Raw genomic sequence first — 20,439 nt, 5'->3', positions numbered from 1 at the left:
ACAGTGGAGACAACAAATGAAATAAATATTCAACACGTTACTAGACTCGAATAGCACAATTATGAGGCAGCCAGAGTACAAAAGAAAGACTGGATCCTAAAGAATTTACATATTTCTGCATTAAGTGGCAAAAAGACATGGTCGTGAGCCATATGCAGTACAATCGGGGTTCCAGTATACAGAACGTATCATAATGGTGCTGGACAATATGCACTGCACAATACATATGGACAATAACAGGGGGTGTACACCAACAGGTGAGAAAACTGAACAGAACACTGAATAATAATCCATAATATGGCCTTGCATTATTGAGTTTAACAGTCTCCGTACTGGACGTTAGCATGAAAGCCTCATACAGCCAATGGATTGCTGGGTGGCTCACCCTGTTAAAGACACTGGGACTGTGTGTGCATGAGCACCATAGTCTGGTATAAAATCAACCCCCCTGCAGAGTAGTGGATACAGCACTCTGTAGTGGATAGTGCAGTCACGGTGGGAAGAGTTTCGGTGTGTGGGATTGTCCACGATCGCGACATGCACCGGACGACTGCAGAGCAGGAAGAAGCAGCAGGCCGCAGCCGGGGAGAGGGTATCCCCACCGGGACCGAGTGTATCCCCGTCTGGGCCCTCCAGAACTCAGAGGGCATCGTCTCAGAGAGACCGGCCCAGAAATACAACTGGACACTCCATATCAGAAAAAATCCATGGAAAACAATGGTTAAAACGGTGTTCAATAACAAACGATAAATAAATAAACTCTATAGTACATGTGCAGGTCCTGTTTTGACTTCTGTCCTTAATATTGAGAACTCTGTCAACGAATCAGCATAGGAATGGTCAAGCTGCTTCCTGTGAGACGTCCAACCAGACAAAAACTCAGACACCGCTTGCCCTCTGAGTTCTCCTCATCTTAAACTGAAGCTTTCATCTGGAAAGCATGGCCCTTCTTCAGCATCCTCTTCTTCCACTTCTCAGGCTTTAGTATTTGAATCGTGCTTTCTGTCTTGGTCTCTCTGGATGAAATGAGGACAAAATATCTATTTAAACTTTTTTCCATTATTATTATTATTATTATTTTTATAATAATAATAATAATAATAATAATATTTTTATTATTAGGGCTACAGGGCTACAGCTGTGGCAGTTTTTATCAAATTAAATAATTAAGACAGGCACACACTGCCAGGATAAGCAAGACAAGGAATAATTTCCACAAACTTCTACGCCATCCAACCACGTGTCCCTCAGCTGCTTGGGCCTACCTGATTTGTCCTCTTCAGTGACGCTGAGACGCCACTGCTTGGTAGCCTCCAGAATTTCCTGTTTCAAATTTCCTGCGAGACAGAGACATAAATAAGCATACTGGTCAGACTCCTCTGAGAATGCCCGTGTGTAGGTGCCCATGTGTGAGGGGGCCCATGTGTGAGGGGGCCCATGTGTGAGGGGGCCCATGTGTGAGGGGGCCCGTGTGTGTAGGTGCCCGTGTGTGCGGGTGGTGCCAGTGTGTGCGGGTGGTGCCAGTGTGTGTGGGTGGTGCCAGTGTGTGTGGGTGATGCCAGTGTGTGTGGGTGATGCCTGTGTGTGTGGGTGGTGCCTATGTGTGCGGGTGGTGCCAGTGTGTGCGGGTGGTGCTCGTGTGTGCGGGTGGTGCCAGTGTGTGTGGGTGGTGCCAGTGTGTGTGGGTGGTGCCAGTGTGTGTGGGTGATGCCTGTGTGTGTGGGTGGTGCCTATGTGTGCGGGTGGTGCCAGTGTGTGTGGGTGGTGCCTATGTGTGCGGGTGGTGCCAGTGTGTGCGGGTGGTGCCAGTGTGTGCAGGTGGTGCCTGTGTGTGCGGGTGGTGCTCGTGTGTGCGGGTGGTGCCAGTGTGTGTGGGTGATGCCAGTGTGTGCGGGTGGTGCCAGTGTGTGCGGGTGGTGCCAGTGTGTGTGGGTGATGCCAGTGTGGGTGGGTGATGCCTGTAGGTTCCAGTGTGTGCAGTAGTAGGCGGTGAGCCTGCCTTTGCTGAGCAGGTTCTTCTTGGTCCTAGCTTTCAGAGACGGCATCCTCTTCCGAGTTGGCTCATGGCTGCGCTCCGCCTCTGAGGCCAACGGGTCCATCTCCACCTGCCGGTGCCGCCGGGACTTAGACGCCTGTGAAGGAGAGGGCATTTATTACACTCGATAATAACATTTCATATTACTAATACATCATACCAGCACTAGCTGCAAATAAGTTTGTCTGCAGTGTCTCTCTCTCTGAATTTGGAATTTGATATAAGGCCTAAAAGCACCAGTTGAAAATGCTCAATTTCAAAGGGAAAATATATAGAGATACCTCTATTATTTAAAACATCAATACATTGAAATACTGATATACTGATACTCTGACATATGCCAAGTGTAATAGTAGATGACCCTCACTGAAAATATGGAATTAAAATGAAAAATGATCTGATACATGGTCGCAGAGACATAAATTTGTACCCATTACTTGAATCTTTCCATCAGCAAAGAGCAGATAAAAAGTTCTGCCAGGAAATAAACACACAGCACTCATGGCCATAGAAATAAATCCCGCTGGAGGTATTCAGCCACACTGCTGTATCAAGCTGCTTTATCAAGCTGTAAAGCGCAGAACTCAGAAGGAAAAGTTGATAAATAATGCACACATGACACAGCATAAACACATGCAACATACTCTAATATTTTTAAAAACACATACCTCCACTAACTGGCCATAAGATTTGGATTTGATGGATGCCAACAGTTCTGCTCTTCGAGAAGACTGGAGAAACAACAGGAAAGACGATTAGGCTGTGAGTTTTGTTAGCAGTGCCACCTTGCATTTAAGATGGAGAAGATCATTATTGCAATCTGTAGTCTAAAGTAAGGGATGAAAACAAGTAGTTATGTTTATGAAAATGAATAATTACCAGCTCCTCTAATTTGAACTGATAACCACCTATAATTTGAGTGCTGAGCTACTTGATCAAGGATTGAGATAAGAACCACTCACTTCACCCTGCTGAGAAGTTCCTTCACCAGGATCAGCAACTGCATCTCCAGATTCATTCTTCTTACCTGCCTAAACACAGAACACACCATCATACACAGTACAGCAGAATGAAAGACAATAGCAGACATGGTCACAAAACAGGTCAAAATGGCTCACTATTCACTGAAGAGTAAACTATATTGGCAGTCAGCCATCTTGTCCTAGTGTCTGAATTCACAAATCAAATTTTACTCACATTTTATGGCACTAAAAATGTCCCGCAATGCACTGTGAAATCTAGTGGACAACTGTGGTCACTGGAAAGGTGGATATAAACCACAATGCTTTGCAAACAGCTTTTCTCCTAACTTTATCCCCCTTTTAAGCTGTGAGAGATGATGGCACACTCGCACACACTCACACTTCACTTACCATCCCATCTAGCCATTTCTGGTACCCAGTCACTGTGTTTTGCAGGCTTGTTCCCAGGTCCTTGTTAATCAGGCTGATTGCTGGGTCTGGCTGGCCAGGGGTCGCAGAGATGGCTGCCTTCAGCTTCTCATAGTGTTCCTGCACATTCATAATCTCCTGCACCCAACACATTGAACCAAGTAAGCAAAATAAACTAAACACGGTGACTCAGCAACACACAGCTTCACAATCTCCGTAATGAAAATATGGCTCTACTGCAACCACCAACCACTGTGCTCTCTGCCCATGCATATGAATCCATTTTCATCACTGATATCTGAAGGCAGTAGATCTACAGAGTTGATCTATTCCCTTCAGATCATTTACAGAAGCCCTTTGCCATTTATTGTGACACGGTTGAGAATATGACAGAAATCCTCAGTAGGCCTTGCACCAGGGTAGAACAATGATGAAAAGTGGTGACGCGTGTGTGTTTAGGGGTAGGGAGGTTGTTCGGAAGCCAGGGAATCGGCCTCACCTCCAGGGTGTCTGAGGTGATGAGCTCCTTCACACGCGCCGGCCGATCCCGAAACTCCTCGCACACGACCTGCCTCTTGGGCTTCCTCTTCACCTGGAAGATCAGCTGCAAGGGACACACAAGAGTCTCGTGGGTTGTGCCAAACTGCTGAGCGGGGCAGCAATAATATTACAGTTATATTAACCCAAGAGGTCCCGTCACGCCTGTTTGTCCAGAACCAGGCAGAACCTGGAAACACATTGAGTGGCGTACTGCTGATCTTGCGAGTGCTTGTGACATACCTGTTTGGGCATGGCAGCGAAGTAAAAGGCTTTATCAGAGATGAGCTGTCTGAAGATGTAGCAGACGTCATAGTGCTGAGAACTCAAAGCGTCCTGCAGGAACTTCATTATGTTTTCCCAGTCCTTCAGAGCAATGCTAATCTGAAAACAAGAAGCACAAAAACAGGCTTGTGCCTTTCGCCATAAAATTGACATGAACAGGATGACTTAAGAGCAAAACATTTTGAAGCAACAACCACAGCCACATAAACAGAAGTGAAATGTCAAAACATTTTATGAATTGCTGATATTTACTGAATGTGCATGGATTGCATAGGCGGATAATTAGCCCTACCTTTTCCTTAGGTACGGCAAGTTGTGTGTTATATAAGCCGTACAGCAAATACAGTCCGCCAACTCGAATCTGGAAATTGTACGGAGGTAGGAGGAACGGATAGGCAGTGGTCAGGACTAAACGGCAGAAGGCTCTCGTCTCATTCGCTGGCATCTTTCCACTGGAAACGAAGAGAGAACAAACGTTTGTAATAGGTTACAATACAGGCAATCAGAATGTGGCTAATGTAGATGAATACTCCATGCATCGCTGGCGGGAGGCTATAAACAAATAAACACCGCCCATACGATTTACGTTGACAGTTGATTGCATCTACGAACGAAACATAGGAATAAAGTAAATCGTTGCATACTCCTTCTGTGGGTATACCATGAAGACTGAAACGCTTTTGCTTCATGCATACGAGCATTACCTAACTTACCCTATGTTCAACTTAAGGCAAGCAGTATTTTATTCCATACCATGAATGCAATGTAAATTATTTTTAAAATCACCACTAAAAACTGTAATGCATTCAAAGAATCCAAAACTTACTAAAATATACTGGGGAAGTCCATTTTTCTCCAGATGGTCGCGAATTCCTCGTATCGCACCGATTCAGTCCTCTGAAATCTGCTCAGTATATCTTCGCAGTCTGATTTTACTGGCTCAATGAAGTAATCCATTTTTCCGTAACCTAGTTTGCAGCCACAATATTACGATTATGTAAAAACGAACTTACGATATAAACTTAAGTTAAACAAGTTACGCTTTGCTACCGCCATGGGCTACAACCAGCATGACCATACGACTGACTAACGTAGTTCGTAAACTTCCGTGTTGCGAGTAAGCTACGAGAAGCAGCAACGGCCAAAAAAGGCGTTTTAGTTGTAGCCTTGTGACATGTCGTTTTATTCGGACAGTATAAATTATGATTCATATAAACATACTGCATACAGTGAACCATAGCATAAAATGTCAAAATATTTTGTCGTATTCGCACCATTGTTCCGTTTCTTATTATCCCTTGCAAACGGAAGACTGTGAAACAGACCTGGTGCAAATACAAATACCTGCGCATTTCTGTATTTGAAAATAAATGCATGTAAATACATATTTGAAGTAGCCTATTTTCAAATACATGTATGCATTAAACACTGATTGAGTATTATTTTTCTATCTTGAAAAATGTCTTGATCAGAGATTTGTATGTGCACCAGCTACAGCTGCAGATTTTACTCTGTTTAAGTACAGGAGTGAGCCAACATCATTTCTAGAGCTGCCAGAAAAATTAATTAAGCCAATTGGTTGGAACAAAAACCAGCTCGCAGACCAGCCGTCCAGGACCGGTGTTTTAAATAAAGTGCTCATATTTTCATATTTGGTGCTGGGTCTGATTTCATCAAATTACTTGTTAACGTGTCTCTGGAACCAATTTCAAGTTTGTGGACACTGAAGCCATTGCTACCACTATCTGTGCAGTCTTTCGGCCTACAGACATTTCGAAAGTCCATTACTGTCCCTTACCCGCAGCCCCCTAGTGGTAAATAATTAAGTTCATTTATTAAATAAATCAATACATAAAATTGAAATGACAAGCCAAGTTGGGCTGAAGGGGTCAAACCCTTTTTATGTTTTTTATGTTTATGTAAATATTGTCATCATCCCAGTCTCTGGTGTGTGTTACCACAGTCATAAGGCTTTATTTAAGAACATTGCAAACAGGGAAGAACATTGGGTTAAAAGGGTTAATGTGGCACATAATATTGCCACTTTCCCTACCAAAACATCCTGACAACATGAAATGTTTACTGAAGAACTAAAAATTGACGCTTTAATCAGAAACAATTTTCTCAAATTAAGTTGATTGAGTAGTTTCCAATTTGTCATTCGTTGCTATGGAAATTCCATGACAAGACATCACCATGACAACCAGGAGAAAAATAGTAGGGACTGGAACCTAACTGTAATTTTACAAATGAACCATTCAAATATAAGCCCAAAAGTGCTGACATCACAAGTACTCCAATAATAAGACTATTAAATTAAAAAGTGCTTTTTGTAAATTCTGTGTGTGCCATGAATAATTCCTCATAGGGTTTGATACTTTTGTCACAATGGTACACTTGTACCCTTCAAATTACTAAAGTCATTTTTTCAAAAATAAAATAAAATGAAAGAATATATTATAATTGAATTGACGAGCCAAGTTTTTTTTTGTTAATGTAAATACTGTCATCATCCCAGACTCTGGCATATGTTGCCAAAGTTATCAGGTAAGAGCAGTGCTCTCAGGGGAAAAACAGTGGGTTAAAAGAGGTAATGTGGCACTTGACATTGCCACTTACCCTACCAAAAGATTATCAACATATGCATGTAATCCTGGCAAAATGACATGTTTACTGAAGAAACACTCATTGATTATTTTATCAAAATAGATTTTCTTTAATGAAGTAGATAGAGAGGTTTGCCATTAGTCTTTCGTTGCTATGGAAATTCCATGACAAGACATCGCCATGACAATGAGGAGAAAAATAGTAGGAAACAGAACCTAATCTTACAAATTAGCTAACCATTCAAATATAAGCACAAAAGTGCTGACATCACAAGTGCTCAGAATGTTGACATTATGTCGCTACTATTGTGACATCAGTAAACTTTGCACCCATATTTAAAGGTAAATACTCAAGGCAATGTATCAGAACATCATATTGATTCATAGACTTTACATGCGATTTTAAGTGCCATTTTGAGTTGTTGAATTTAGAATAATTACGATGCATTTTTTCAGATGATTTCTGGTAAGTTATCTTCTCTTTTTAGACTTGTTAAGTTGTTTTTCATTCAGTCCCTTTGCTTCTAAAGCAGATATATTAAAGGGGATTAAAATTTCCCAAACGGGAATTTTTTTGTAAATAGTTTTGAAAAATTAAGTCAGGAAAACATGTCATTTGAATGTACCCATGGAAAAAAAACATTTTATTGGCTCAAATGATTACAAATTCTGGAATAATCAGAATTTACTAAGCCTTTGGTCTGTAATGATGCTGAGGCTAAACTGACCTTGAAATGTACCTTAAAAAGGGCCCCTGAATTATTCTCTAGAACACCAAATTAGTTCAATCGAAACCATGGCTGCAGCTTTAAAAACAAAAACAAAAACCCCCCAAAAAAAAAACAACAAGAAGAAGGAAAAATATTTTTCTGATGATAGATACTGAATGTGAAAATAAAGCATTTTTAAATTTTTAGTATTTTTACCTTTATTGCTGGTCATATTTAAGAGCCCCAAACATGCTGCAAAACGTGCATCCACTTACATTAACAAAAGTCATTAGCAAAAAATACTAAAGAAAAGCAGGCCAAATTTCATAATGACTATTGGTTAAATGGTTGGAATTTATATAGCGCCTTTATCCAAAGCGCTGTACAATTGATGCTTCTCATTCACCCATTAATACACACACTCACACACTGACGGCAATTGGCTGCCATGCAAGGCGCCGACCAGCTCATCAGGAGCATTTGGGGGTTAGGTGCCTTGCTCAGGGACACTTCAACACAGCCCGGGCAGGGGATCGAACCGGCAACCCTCCGACTGCCAGACAACTGCCCTTACTGCCTGAGCCATGTCGCCCCATTACTGCATTAATTTACTATTATAATGCAGCACTACTATTATAGATATAATGATTAAGGTGTTGACTGATTTTCTGATTTCACACCAGGGCAACTTTTAGTGTTTTACCTCATTTGAGTAGCTGATGAGCCCTGTATGTTTGTAGCCTAAATGGTAATATTCACAAGCATGTTTAGTGCAAGTGCATCTTTGCTCTCCTTCCTTTAGTGTCAAGGCTCTCAGCCGAAGTGGGAGCAGCCTCTCAGAGAACACAGCAGCCATTCTGAAACCGCAGAAAAACACTACCTGCAGTTGGGACGAGGAGGAAGAGGAACAGTCACTCACCATGATCAGGAGAACAGGGGCAGTGTTAATCTGGAGATGCTGACAGCCCAGATACAACGTGACCTGGAAGAAACAGCAGCCAGAACACAAACAGACATGGAAAACATGGAGCTCGTTCAACGTGACTTGGAAATACCAGTCTGTAAAATTCAGCAGGACTTTGAAGAACTTACCATGACGATCAAAAGGGACCTGGATGACTTTGTTGCCGGAAGGATGCAAAGCCTGGCAGGAAAGCATCTGCAGATCCAAGCTCACTTTGATGAACTCCCAACCTGGATCCAACGTGACCTAGATGACACAGTGGCCTGGATCCAAGAAGACCTGAAGAGACTGGATTCCCACATTCAGCGTCACCTGGAAGTACCAGTTGACAAGGTTCAACACGACCTGTATGAAACATCCATCGAGATCCAAAGGGACCTTCAGGACTGGTTTGCTCAATGGCAAGTCGGACTGGAAGAAAAAGCTGAACAGAAGAAGTTGAGAGAAGAGGATGAGAAAGTTCTAAATCAAAGTGACACCTGGATCCAAACAGAAATAGAAAATGCAGTATCTCGCATTCTGTATCAGCGGAATATATTGTTAGATGAGTTTGAACCTAATCTGGATTACATTTTCATCAACCTCCAAAGGGACCTAGACTTTATCCAGGAGGAAACAGCTGCAGACTCCCAATCAGATTGGAAAGAGCAAGTCCAAAATCAAAGTGACACCTGGATCCAAACAGAAATAGAAAACGCAGCATCTCACATTCTGTATGAGCGGAATACCTCGGTAGATGAGTTTGAACCTAATCTGGATGACATTTTCATCAACCTCCAAAGGGACCTAGACTTTATCCAAGACGAAACAGCTGCAGACTCCCAATCAGATTGGGAAGAGGAGACGTGGCAGACCCACAGTGAGCTAGGAATGAATCCCACCGCTCCCCACTGTGATGATAGCATGGCCTTAGAGAACTTTGTGTTACACAAAGTGTTGGGCAGGGGTTATTTTGGCAAGGTAGGATCTGATTATCTGCTACTGGTTCTGTCTCTGTTTGAGCTATATATAATGAATGATTCTTAAAGAGCTGGCTTAAACTTATACTCCTCTCTATCTCTCTTGTCCGTTTCCATCCGTCTGCTTCTGCTCTTTCCTTGTTCTCCCTTTGTCCAGGTCATGCTGGCCGAATTCAAAGGAAGTGGAGTGTACTTTTCAATCAAAGCCCTCAATAAAGGCAAAGTCCTGGCTCATGGCATCCAGTACTTGATGTCTGAAAAGAGTGTGCTGACGTTAGCTGCAGGAAGCCCATTCCTTGGCCATTTGTACTTCACATTTCAAACTTCGGTAAAACCACCTCCCTTTCCAACAGTTTTACTCCACCTCTCAATAAAAAAAAAAAAAACCTTCCTTTTATCCATCTGTATTCCATTTCCCATATCAAAGTGGCTACCAAACCCACTTCTTCGCTCTCCATACCATAATTAAAGGTTAGACAGGTTTTCAACATCATAAATGACAATGCTATTTCTGTCATTAGGATACGTTGTTCTTTGTGATGGAATATCTGAATGGGGGAGACCTGTTTTTCCACAAAGAACAGATTGGATGCTTTGACCTAATCAGTACACAGTGAGTACCAAGCAGCTTTGCGCTTGCCACTATTCCAGGTTGGTTAAAGAAGGGAGGGCCATCCAGGGTCAATCAGCGTTTTGGTTCTCAGTTGTCAGCTGTCAGTATTGTCAGTTGTCATAGTAATGTCTTATTTGCTCATTGACCATAATCTATACAATGTGACTGCCACTCCAAGACTGATTTGACTCTCAGATGAAAGTGTTACATGTAGTTTAATGTTATTTTGCATTGAGCTAATGCTAAATCCTCAATCCTCTGCACCTTTCCTCGGTTGCATTACTTAGCCTTGCACTTTTTAGTGAGCTCAGTGTTTAGAGGAGACCAGTCTGTCTCTATGAATTGTTCAGGTCTCTAATCAAATGCCACATTGTAAAATGCTCTTGACTTTCTTGTCTATGGCTTACTGTTCTTTTCCCCTTTCTTACTCTCTCTCTCTCTTAGATTTTATGCTGCTGAGATGATATGTGGGCTTCAATTTCTCCACAGAAATGGAGTCATATATCGGTAAAACACTTTTGTTCCATCTGCTGGAAGTTGTACTACTTTACTCAAGCTCAGGTCTGCCAGTGAGTTGTGTTTCATTGTGTCCACAACTCAAGAGGGTTCTGTGTGATGGGGTCAGGGACTAAATGCATCTCCATGTGTTTATTTAAAACATTTACATCTGTGAAAAGGTCAAATTGAATTCCAAGTTACAAATGAGCACTTCTTTGTCATCTCTGTTATGAATGTGAATGCATTCCATGATTGCCAATGAAACCCCAAGTGCTCATCTCAGTTTCTCTTTATCATCCTCTCCTCCCTCAGAGATCTGAAACCAGAAAATGTAATGCTGGATCGAGATGGGCACATCAAAATTGTGGACTTTGGGCTGAGCAAACTAAATATGCTTGGTGATGAGCGTGCTAAAACTTTCTGTGGGACACCACATTATATTGCACCGGAGGTATGGGACCAGAAGGTGGAGGTTCGGGGCTGTCAGTGGTATAATGCCTTGATGCTGCCAATGACACAGTCCCTAAATGTATCCATCTCATGCACAGATAATCCTGGGACAACAATACTTTTCCCCTGTGGACTGGTGGTCATTTGGGGTCCTGCTCTTCGAAATGTTGACTGACTTGCGTCCTTTTCATGGGGCTAATAAAAAGGAGGTCTACGTGTCTGTCTGTATGGACATTCCTAAATATCCCAACTGGATCAACCAGGAGTCAAAGGATATTATGGAAAAGGTATCTATGTGTGACATCCAGTCTGTCCTTCAAAGTCAATGTTGGGCCTATCTACCAATAATAGCTCAATAGTCAGTAATTAGTAGAGGCCAGCTGCACATTGCTGTTTTTGCCAGTTTACTGCACTGTTCTGCCCATGTTGCCATCACTCTGATATTCCTTTTATTCCCACAGCTATTGGAGAAAGACCCCAACCACAGGCTGGGCACATTTGGAAACATTAGGGAACACCCATTCTTTGAGTCCATAGATTGGGCAAAGCTTGAAAGAAGAGAGATGGAGCCCCCATTTAAGCCTGAATTGGTACAGTACCATCTGCTGGGTCGTGATGTTTATGTGCTGATAATATACCAATGGACATGTCCAGTACTATAAGATTAAGTGTACAGTGGGAGCAATAATTATTTGATCCCTTGCTGATTTTGTAGGTTTGCCCACTTACAAAGAATGGAACTGTGTAGTATTTTACTCATAGGTACATTTTAACATTGAGAGACAGAATATCACAAAATAATCCACAATAACACCATCTAAATTTACTATTGTATTATTGCATGAAATAAGTATTTGATCCAAGACAAAGGAGCTGTCTAAGGACATCAGGGACAAAATTGTAGACCTGCACAAGGCTGGGATGGGCTACAAGAAAATAAGCAAGCAGCTTGGTGAGAAGTTAACAACTGTTGGAGCAATTATTAGAAAATGGAAGAAACACAAAGTCACCGCCAATCTCCCTTGGTCTGGGGCTCCACGCAAGATCTCGCCTCGTGGGATATCAATGATCATGAGAAAGGTCAGGGATCAGCCCAGTACTACACAGGGGGAGCTTGTTAATGACCTGAAGGCAGTTGGGACCACAGTCACGAAGAGAACCATCAGTAACACACTACACCATGAAGGATTAAAATCCTGCTGCGCGCGCAAGGTTCCTCTGCTGAAGAAGGCACATGTACAGGCCCATCTGAAGTTTGCCAAAGAACACCTGGATGATCCAGAGGAGGCTTGGGGAGAAGGTGATGTGGTCAGATGACACCAAAATAGAGCTATTTGGCATCAACTCAACTCGCCGTGTTTGGAGGAAGAGAAATGCTGAGTACAACCCCAAGAACACCATCCCCACTGTGAAGCATGGAGGTGGAAACCTTATGCTTTGGGGGTGTTTCTCAGCTAAGGGGACAGGACGACTTCACCGTATCGAGGGGAGGATGAATGGGGCCATGTACCAGGAAATTTTGGGTGACAACCTCCTTCCCTCAGTGAGAGCACTGAAAATGGGTCGTGGATGGGTCTTCCAACATGACAAGACCTAAATCCCATCGGAAATCTGTGGAGGGAGCTGAAGCTTCGAGTTGCCAAGCGACAGCCTCGGAACCTTAAGGATTTGGAGAGGATCTGTAAAAAGGAGTGGACCAAAATCCCTCCCAAGATCTGTGCATACCTGGTGAAAAACTACAACAAACGTCTGACCAACAACAACGTACTTGCCAACAAAGTATTAAGTCCTATTGTTCTATGGATCAAATACTTATTTCATGTGAAAATATGATATTAAATTAATAAAAATTATATGATGTTGTTATTGTGGATTATTTTGTGATATTCTGTCTCTCAATGTCAAAATGTACCTATGATTAAAATTCTACACAGTTCCATTCTTTGTAAGTGGGAAAACCTACAAAATCAGCAAGGGATCAAATAATTATTGCTCCCACTATATGTGAGACGACCTTTACTTGTACTTAATAGTAAAAATGGCTCTTAAGGTTTGTACTAGAAAGCTGACAGAACAATATATTGAGTTCAGAGACTGTCAACTCATAGAATGCATAAAAGAGGGACAGGCCAGCTCAGATACTTCTATGCTAAACTGTAAATGTACAGGTAGTGAGGCTGTTAGGGCAGATAGGACATCCTGCCATTATGTGCTCCCAGCATGCATCATTAATCTCTACCTCTGGTTCCTGACTGATATCTCTTTTTTGTCAATCACAGACGAACCCCAAAGACTGCAGATATTTTGATGAGGAGCTCCTGAATGAGACACCTAAGGTGTCCTGGGGCGACAGCCGCAACATTGGCCCCATGGATCAATCTGCTTTTGCAGACTTCTCATCCATGAATCCAAGGTTTTTCAGCCCATTTTATCTGCAGTCTGGAGATTACGGGTGATGTCACTGATTGTTGTTTCATGGCTTTAATTTACAACGGGGGTTTATTTCTTGCCAAATAGCTGTACTTGATATACCCAGTTTCTGTGCTATCCTTAATCAATTATTCTGTCCTCTCAGCTCAGAAATGAGTTGTTTTTCAACCATAGTTAGTTTATAGTCTTCATGATGGTGTATGTCTTCTGAAAAATGCAGTGTAATTAAAACAGGCCGAATCCAAAACTATACACTCACTGCTCTTTTATGTTAACACCTGTCAGTCATCTGTTAACTTACTTTTGGACAACTAAAAGCATACAGTACAGTCAGTAAGTATTTTGGCTCTGTACTTCAGCATATTGGATTTAGAACAAAATGATGAATATGTGGTTGAGGAGCAGACTGTTACCTTTAATTTCAGTTGCATCCATATCGGGTGAACTACAGTGCATCCGGAAAGTATTCACAGCGCTTCACTTTTTCCACATTTTGTTATGTTACAGCCTTATTCCAAAATTCTAATTTATTCAAAATAAAAAACTAAGAAATCACATGTACATAAGTATTCACAGCCTTTGCCATGAAGCTCAAAATTGAGCTCAGATGCATCCTGTTTCCACTGATCAACCTTGAGATGTTTCTACAGCTTAATTGGAGTCCACCTGTGGTAAATTCAGTTGATTGGACATGATTCGGAAAGGCACACACCTGTCTATATAAGGTCCCACAGTTGACAGTGCATGTCGGAGCACAAACCAAGCATGAAGTCAAAGGAATTGTCTGTAGACCTCTGAGACAGGATTGTCTCAAGGCACAAATCTGGGGAAGGGTACAGAAAAAGTTCTGCTGCTTTGAAGGTCCCAATGAGCACAGTGAATGTCCTTGAGTGGCCCAGCCAGAGCCCAGACTTGAATCTGATTGAACATCTCTGGAGAGATCTGAAAATGGCTGTGCACCGACGCTCCACATCCAACCTGATGGAGCTTGAGAGGTGCTGCAAAGAGGAATGGGCGAAACTGCCCAAAGATAGGTGTGCCAAGCTTGTGGCATCATATTCAAAAAGACTTGAGGCTGTAATTGCTGCCAAAGGTGCATCAACAAAGTATTGAGCAAAGGCTGTGAATACTTATGTACATGTGATTTCTTAGTTTTTTATTTTTAATAAATTTGCAAAAATTTCAAAAAAACTCCTTTCATGTTGTCATTATGGAGTGTTGTGTGTAGAATTTTGAGGAAAAAAATGAATTTATTCCATTTTGGAATAGGGCTGTAACATAACAAAATGTGGAAAAAGTGAAGCGCTGTGAATACTTTCCGGATGCACTGTATGTTGGAATTAGTTCCCTTTTGTACATACAGTGGTGTGCAAAAATGCATTTACTATTAATATCCAAGTGAACAGAAGCAAACTACTTCTAAAAGTTAAACATGCCAAATTTAAAGCACTATTACTTTCTATTTTAATTTTTTACAGTTTCAAAATAAAAATGGAAAAGGCCCTGAGCAAAAGTTTGGGAACCCTGTCAGTTAGTACTTTGTATCTCCTCCTCGGCAAATATATCAGCTTGTAAACACTTCCTGTGGCCAGCTAAGAGTGTTTCAATTCTCGCTTTTGGAATGTTTCCCCATTCTTCCTGGCAGAACACCTCTAGCTCTGAAATATTCTTTGGCCTCTTTGCTTGTACAGCATCAATAATATTCAAGTCCGGGGGCCGTGGTGACCATTCTAAAACCTTCATCTGTCTTTCCTGAAGGTGGAATCCATTCTTCCTTCCACTTGCACAATATTTCCTGTGCCCCGAGCTGCCACACCACCCCAAAGCATAATGAATCCACCTCTATGCTTAACAGTTGGCAGGGTGTTCTTCTCTACAAAGGCTTCACTGTTTCTCCTCCAAACCTTTCTTTGGTGGTGGCCAAACAGTTACATTTAGGTTTTGTCAGTCCAAAGCACATTTCCCTCAATGTTTTCTTTTACGTACTTCAAATGTTGATTTTGCATTGTTTTTTTCTGGCAACTCTGCCATGTAGGTCTTTGTTGTTTAAGTCATTAAGATGCTAGAGAGCACTGGTGTACAGTCCCCTCCAAAAGTATTGGAACAGCAAGGCCAATTCCTTTGTTTTTGCAATATACTTGAATACATTTTATTTCCTGGTATTTACACCTAGATACGGTAAACTACTTAGAACATAGCACCTTTGGTATCAGACCACCCAAGTGAGCAAAAGTATTCGGAACAGAGATTATTTAAGTAAATAAAAGTAAGTAACACTTTATATTTAGTAGCATATCACCAAACTGTTGCATTGTTCTTTCGTCATGCTTTTTCCATTCTTTTACTGCAGCCTCTTTCAGTTGTTGTTTGTTTCAAGGGTTTTTTTCCCTTCAATCTCCTCTTCAGGAGGTGGAATGCATGCTCAATTAAGTTTAGGTCTGGTGATTGACTTGGCCAGTCTAAAACCTTCCACTTTTTCTCCATAATCTAGTCCTTTGTTGTGTTGACAGTGTGTTTTGGGTCATTGTCTTGCTGTATGATTAAGTTCCTCCCAATTAGTTAGTAGTTATAGCCTGACATGGCTCCCGGAGTATAGGCCATCCGGAGTGCTCGGTCATGGGCTTTCCATTCAATCTGATTCAAGGTGTATCCCAATCTCTTGATATCTGCCTGGAGATCCCTGTCTCTTTTCCTCTTCCCTTCAGGGCTCCATGGCAGGGCTTGTCTGGGGGTGTTTGACACTGGTTTTCGTAATGTGTGCCCAGTTCAATGCCATCTTCTTCCAATTTTGTCTTCTGCTGGTAGTTGCTGTGTCCTCATCCACATACCGTTATTGAAGACCTTTCATTTTATCCAAAATGACTCTATTGAACAATTTTCTTGGCACTGAGAGTGGGGTAATCCCTCTGTAGTTGAAACAATTTCTAAGATCTCCTTTCTTAGGCAGCTTGATGATAAAGACCTCTTTCCACACTTCTTCTTCTTCCCAGATCTTTCTGAAGAGTGGGTACAGCAGCTCCACAGTGATATCCAAGTCTGCCTTTAGTGCTTCTGCTGGGATGTTATCTGGTCCTGTTGCCTTGCCATTCTTTAACTTCTGTAAAGCCGTTCTTATCTCCCCTCTACTGGGTCTGTCTTGGCTGATCATTTTCTTCTGGTTAATATCCGGGGGGTTTGGTGGTGTAGGTCTATTGAGCAGCTCCTCAACATGTTCAACCCATCTGATGATACTTTTCCTCACTTCTCGGTTGGCATTAGTATACCCTTCTTGTGCCCTTGGTTTTGATATTCATCTGCGGCTGTTTGTCACTGCTGCTTTCTCCTCTTTCCTTATTTTGATCTTTCTCAGAGTTTCACTGGACATCCATTCCTTTTGTCGTAATTTTATGTAGCCAACAACTTCTTGGCATGTTGATGTCAGTGTATCTTTAGTATTTTGCCACTGGCTGTCAATGCTGGTCTCGTCGTCGAACAGTTCTTGCAGAACTTCAAATTTGTTGGAGAGTTTCAATCTGTACTCCTCGCATATCCCTGTGTCCCTCAGCAGGCTGTACTTATTTGCAAATTGTAATCTTGCCTTCCAATTGTTACTACTGATGAGTGGTTTGCATCTTGTGGTGTAACCTCTATATTGCTACTTTCTAAGTCATCTTCAAACAGTTGACCTTAACCCCTGCCTGTTGGAGTGTTTGTGGTGTCACTGACTGATGTTTTGGGGTTTTTCTTCACAGCTCTCTCAATGTTTCTGTCATCAACTGCTGTTGTTCCCCTCGATCAACCTATTTGATGTCTGTTGCTCAGTACACCAGTAGTTTCCTTCTTTTTCAGGACATTCTAAGTTGCTGTACAAGCTATCCCCAATGCTTGTGAAATGACATTTTTCTTCTAAGGTTCAAAGAAAAGCTTTTCTGGTCTTCATTTTGGCTCCACTACATATCCAGACTTTAATTGCTCCCTACACCCCAGCAAGACCACTCTGGTCTGCCAACTCTAGTCATCTTGTGGTCCCCTTACTACAGGCTCCAGGTAGTCCAGCTGTATGTTCACTCTTGTTCTCTGTTCGGTTCCTCAGTTGTGGAATGACCTGCATACCACTGTCAGTAGAACAGTAGAATCCCTCCCCCTATTTATATTTTTCTTCAAAATGGCAGTAATTTTGCAGTCATCAACTGAAGAGGTCTTCTTTGGCCTACCAGCCTCTCTGCAATTACTGAGTTCACCAGTGCTCTCTTTCTTCTTAAATATGTTCCAGACAGTTTATTAGGGTAAGCCCATTGTTTGGCCAACTGTATGTCACTGACTGTTCTTTTTTTCTTATTTATTTTTTCATTCCTCATCGTGGCTTCCTTGACTGTCATCGGCACAACTCTGGTCCTCATAACAGATAACAGATTCCAATAACAGACTCCAAAGGCAATCAAATGCCTAGATACTGAAAGCTTTCTTATACCTGCACCAAGGAAGCGATTGACTAATCAGAAACAGCTGAGAAGTCAATTAACAAATTACTTTTGGTCTTCTGAGTATTTCTCACCAGGTCTCAGGCCATTTTATCTGAAATCTTTCTTGGTCTTCCAGACCTTGCATAGACTTCAACTGTTCCATTTATCTTCCATTTTCTTATAAGTTTTCTTACAGTGGAAATACTTAGTTTTAAACATTTAGAGAGTTTTAGCCATCTCCTTCTTGGTGGAAATGAACCATCTTTATTCTGACATCCTTGGACAACTGTTTAGAGGAACCCATGGTTGTTAACACCAGACAGAACCGCCAATGCATTTGGATACTTATTGACTCATCTTTTGATATCATTTATAAGCAGTAAAAAATGAAAAGCAATCTTGCTTTAGAATTTGCAGAAAGGTCTCATGTTTAACTCAGTACCATTTAGTTCAGGTTTGCTTTTGATCACATACAGATTAATTGTAGATTAATTAATTTTCTAAATTCAAAATACTGTATTTTATATATTTACATTCATGGTATTTTGTAATTAGTATCAAAATACATTTTGATGTATATTTGGCTATACCTGTATGTTGTTTTCTATGATATTTGGACACATCTATTTACCATATTTATTTTGTAATAAATCTTTCATGAATAACTATAATAAAATTATATAATAATAAAATTGGTTGTGTCACCCTTATTTCTCTCTTTGCATTCATAAATACAAAGTTTTGCAGCACATATTGAATCATTTCTGTCCTATTTGTACATACATTATATATTAATTATTGTATTTATATGTGCATGCCCGAGGAGGCTTACGTGGATTGGAAAGCTGTAACCAGATGGCAAAGTAAACAGCTATGCCAAAGTCTGAGTTGGCTTACACTTTTTAAAATACATTTTTTTATATGAAAGGTTTTCACACAAATAACCTGTTCAATTTAAGATCCTGAATTCTATTATAGGTTGTCCTGCCCTTTAAGACATCCTGAGCAAGTTTAATTAGAAAATATTTTGCTACATTTTGCTAGGGTTTCCCCATTCAACAATATGTTTCCTTCTAAAGCAGGATGCAGCATCTAGTCACAGCATAAGTGCAAAACTTCCTTTCCCATTTTGCCATAGGCTCTAGCACCTCCGACCACCCTGACCTGGAATAAGCAGGTTTGATAATGGATGGATGGATTCCTACTGTCCTTTTTTTCAATAGATTTGTATTGCCTTAAGTAGAATGTTTGGTGTGGTAGTGAAAACACTACAGTACTATTTCACCCGAATCGGGTCAGCTGTACTGCAAGATCATCTGTCAATAAGAAGGGTCAGAGGTATTTTTTTTTTTAGAAAGGCCTCTATTGGTTTATATAGAATGCTTTGAGTGTAAAAGCGCTACAGTAGTATTTCACCCAGCATATGTCAGGGGTTTATCAGGACCTGGTTTGTGATCATGAAGAAATTTAGGTCAGAAATTGCAATCCATATTGTAATTGGTTTATTTGAAAATGCTACAGTAATGTATCACTCAAATCGGGTCAGTGATACTTCGCGACCTGTTTTTTCATAAGCAGTGCAAGATTTTAATTAGCAAAGCTATTTGTCCTTATGTCGAACGTCTGGAGGATTATTTAAAGACACTATAGAAATATTTCACAAATGTTAGCCTAGTTTTAATGAGGTACTGCACATTCAGCAAAGTAGTCGTACGTTACGCAAATCGGTCATGAAATCACTTCATCCCGAAAATAAAATGAGAAGTATTCACACCGATATAAAGCACACACATTCTAGTCAAAAGCATGAAAAATACATGTAAATTAGGCTAAATGCCATTCCAAAGCCTCTGGGTAGTAGCCTAATGTTCTCTTGATGACTTAAGAACAAAATATTTTGTATCTGAACATATGAAAAACAGATTGATTAGTATGAAAATCGTATGTGTCGTTGACACATTTGTTTTACACATGCACGGGAACACGTAGCTTTAGTTGAATCTAGAACAAAAGTTCTTCATTTTTCTTCCTTGTTGTGTACGTGCCTCAGTGTGCTGTTACACTGTCATAATGCCATGAGGCTCTGCACGTAGCATGGGATGTGGCCAACACAGCGAACGAGCACACTGTGGTCAAACGCCGGAATCCAGTTGAGGTGCACGACGGACCTCACTCGGCAGCATACGTTAAAAACGGTAAGAATTATTACAAAACGCTGAATTTGTCTCTTTTTATGCCCAGACAAGTAGCCTACGTATTGGTCGTTTAAAATATAATAATAATTATAGAACGATATGTAGGCTAAATATGTTTACTGTGCTGTCATAAGGCAGGCTAAATGCTATAAAACCGCGAATAAGTTCATAAAAGAATCTGTCGCTTAATTAAGATTAGCTTGAAGATGCCGATAGCAAAATAATAAAATGCCTGTTTTCCGTTTTGATGCAATTGGTGCGTTCAATAAGGAAGTTATCGTCTCAAGTAAATTGTACAAAGTATGTTTGATTCTGTGTCTGCCC

General features: G+C 41.1%; 2 protein-coding genes across 2 annotated transcripts; one reads left to right on the top strand and one right to left on the bottom strand.

Annotated features, from left to right (window-relative positions):
* Positions 1 to 718: 718 nt before the first annotated feature.
* Positions 719 to 5,358, bottom strand: snapc1b (small nuclear RNA activating complex, polypeptide 1b). The gene is made up of 10 exons (XM_061256886.1): positions 5,075 to 5,358; positions 4,541 to 4,700; positions 4,207 to 4,347; positions 3,926 to 4,030; positions 3,409 to 3,564; positions 2,998 to 3,066; positions 2,704 to 2,766; positions 2,000 to 2,132; positions 1,266 to 1,337; positions 719 to 1,016 (listed from the first exon to the last, which is right to left on the bottom strand). Exons 1-10 carry the CDS (start codon positions 5,203 to 5,205, stop codon positions 982 to 984), a joined length of 1,065 nt encoding a protein of 354 aa, XP_061112870.1. The 5' UTR covers positions 5,206 to 5,358; the 3' UTR covers positions 719 to 981.
* Positions 5,359 to 8,657: 3,299 nt separating this feature from the next.
* LOC133105570 (protein kinase C delta type-like) lies at positions 8,658 to 13,504 on the top strand. The gene is made up of 9 exons (XM_061215755.1): positions 8,658 to 8,929; positions 9,311 to 9,488; positions 9,645 to 9,815; positions 10,009 to 10,100; positions 10,545 to 10,607; positions 10,911 to 11,049; positions 11,147 to 11,335; positions 11,510 to 11,638; positions 13,328 to 13,504. Exons 1-9 carry the CDS (start codon positions 8,658 to 8,660, stop codon positions 13,502 to 13,504), a joined length of 1,410 nt encoding a protein of 469 aa, XP_061071739.1.
* Positions 13,505 to 20,439: the final 6,935 nt, after the last annotated feature.

The sequence above is a fragment of the Conger conger genome, chromosome 1, assembly GCF_963514075.1.
Source record: "Conger conger chromosome 1, fConCon1.1, whole genome shotgun sequence".
Classification (NCBI taxonomy): Eukaryota; Metazoa; Chordata; class Actinopteri; order Anguilliformes; family Congridae; genus Conger; species Conger conger.
Note: the sequence above shows the minus strand (reverse complement) of the source record. Positions and strands in the feature narration are given on the sequence as shown.

What these genes read in the sequence shown, in the direction of transcription:
- snapc1b (XM_061256886.1), bottom strand. Translation starts at nt 5,205, where the DNA reads ATGGATTACTTCATTGAGCCAGTAAAATCAGACTGCGAAGATATACTG. An exon ending in TTGCCGTACCTAAGGAAAAG is followed by an intron (nt 4,348 to 4,540) that starts GTAGGGCTAATT and finishes TCTTGTTTTCAG; the next exon opens with ATTAGCATTGCTCTGAAGGA. An exon ending in GAACTTCTCAGCAGGGTGAA is followed by an intron (nt 2,767 to 2,997) that starts GTGAGTGGTTCT and finishes TTGTTTCTCCAG; the next exon opens with TCTTCTCGAAGAGCAGAACT.
- LOC133105570 (XM_061215755.1), top strand. Translation starts at nt 8,658, where the DNA reads ATGACGATCAAAAGGGACCTGGATGACTTTGTTGCCGGAAGGATGCAA. An exon ending in CACATTATATTGCACCGGAG is followed by an intron (nt 11,050 to 11,146) that starts GTATGGGACCAG and finishes TCTCATGCACAG; the next exon opens with ATAATCCTGGGACAACAATA. An exon ending in CCCCATTTAAGCCTGAATTG is followed by an intron (nt 11,639 to 13,327) that starts GTACAGTACCAT and finishes TGTCAATCACAG; the next exon opens with ACGAACCCCAAAGACTGCAG.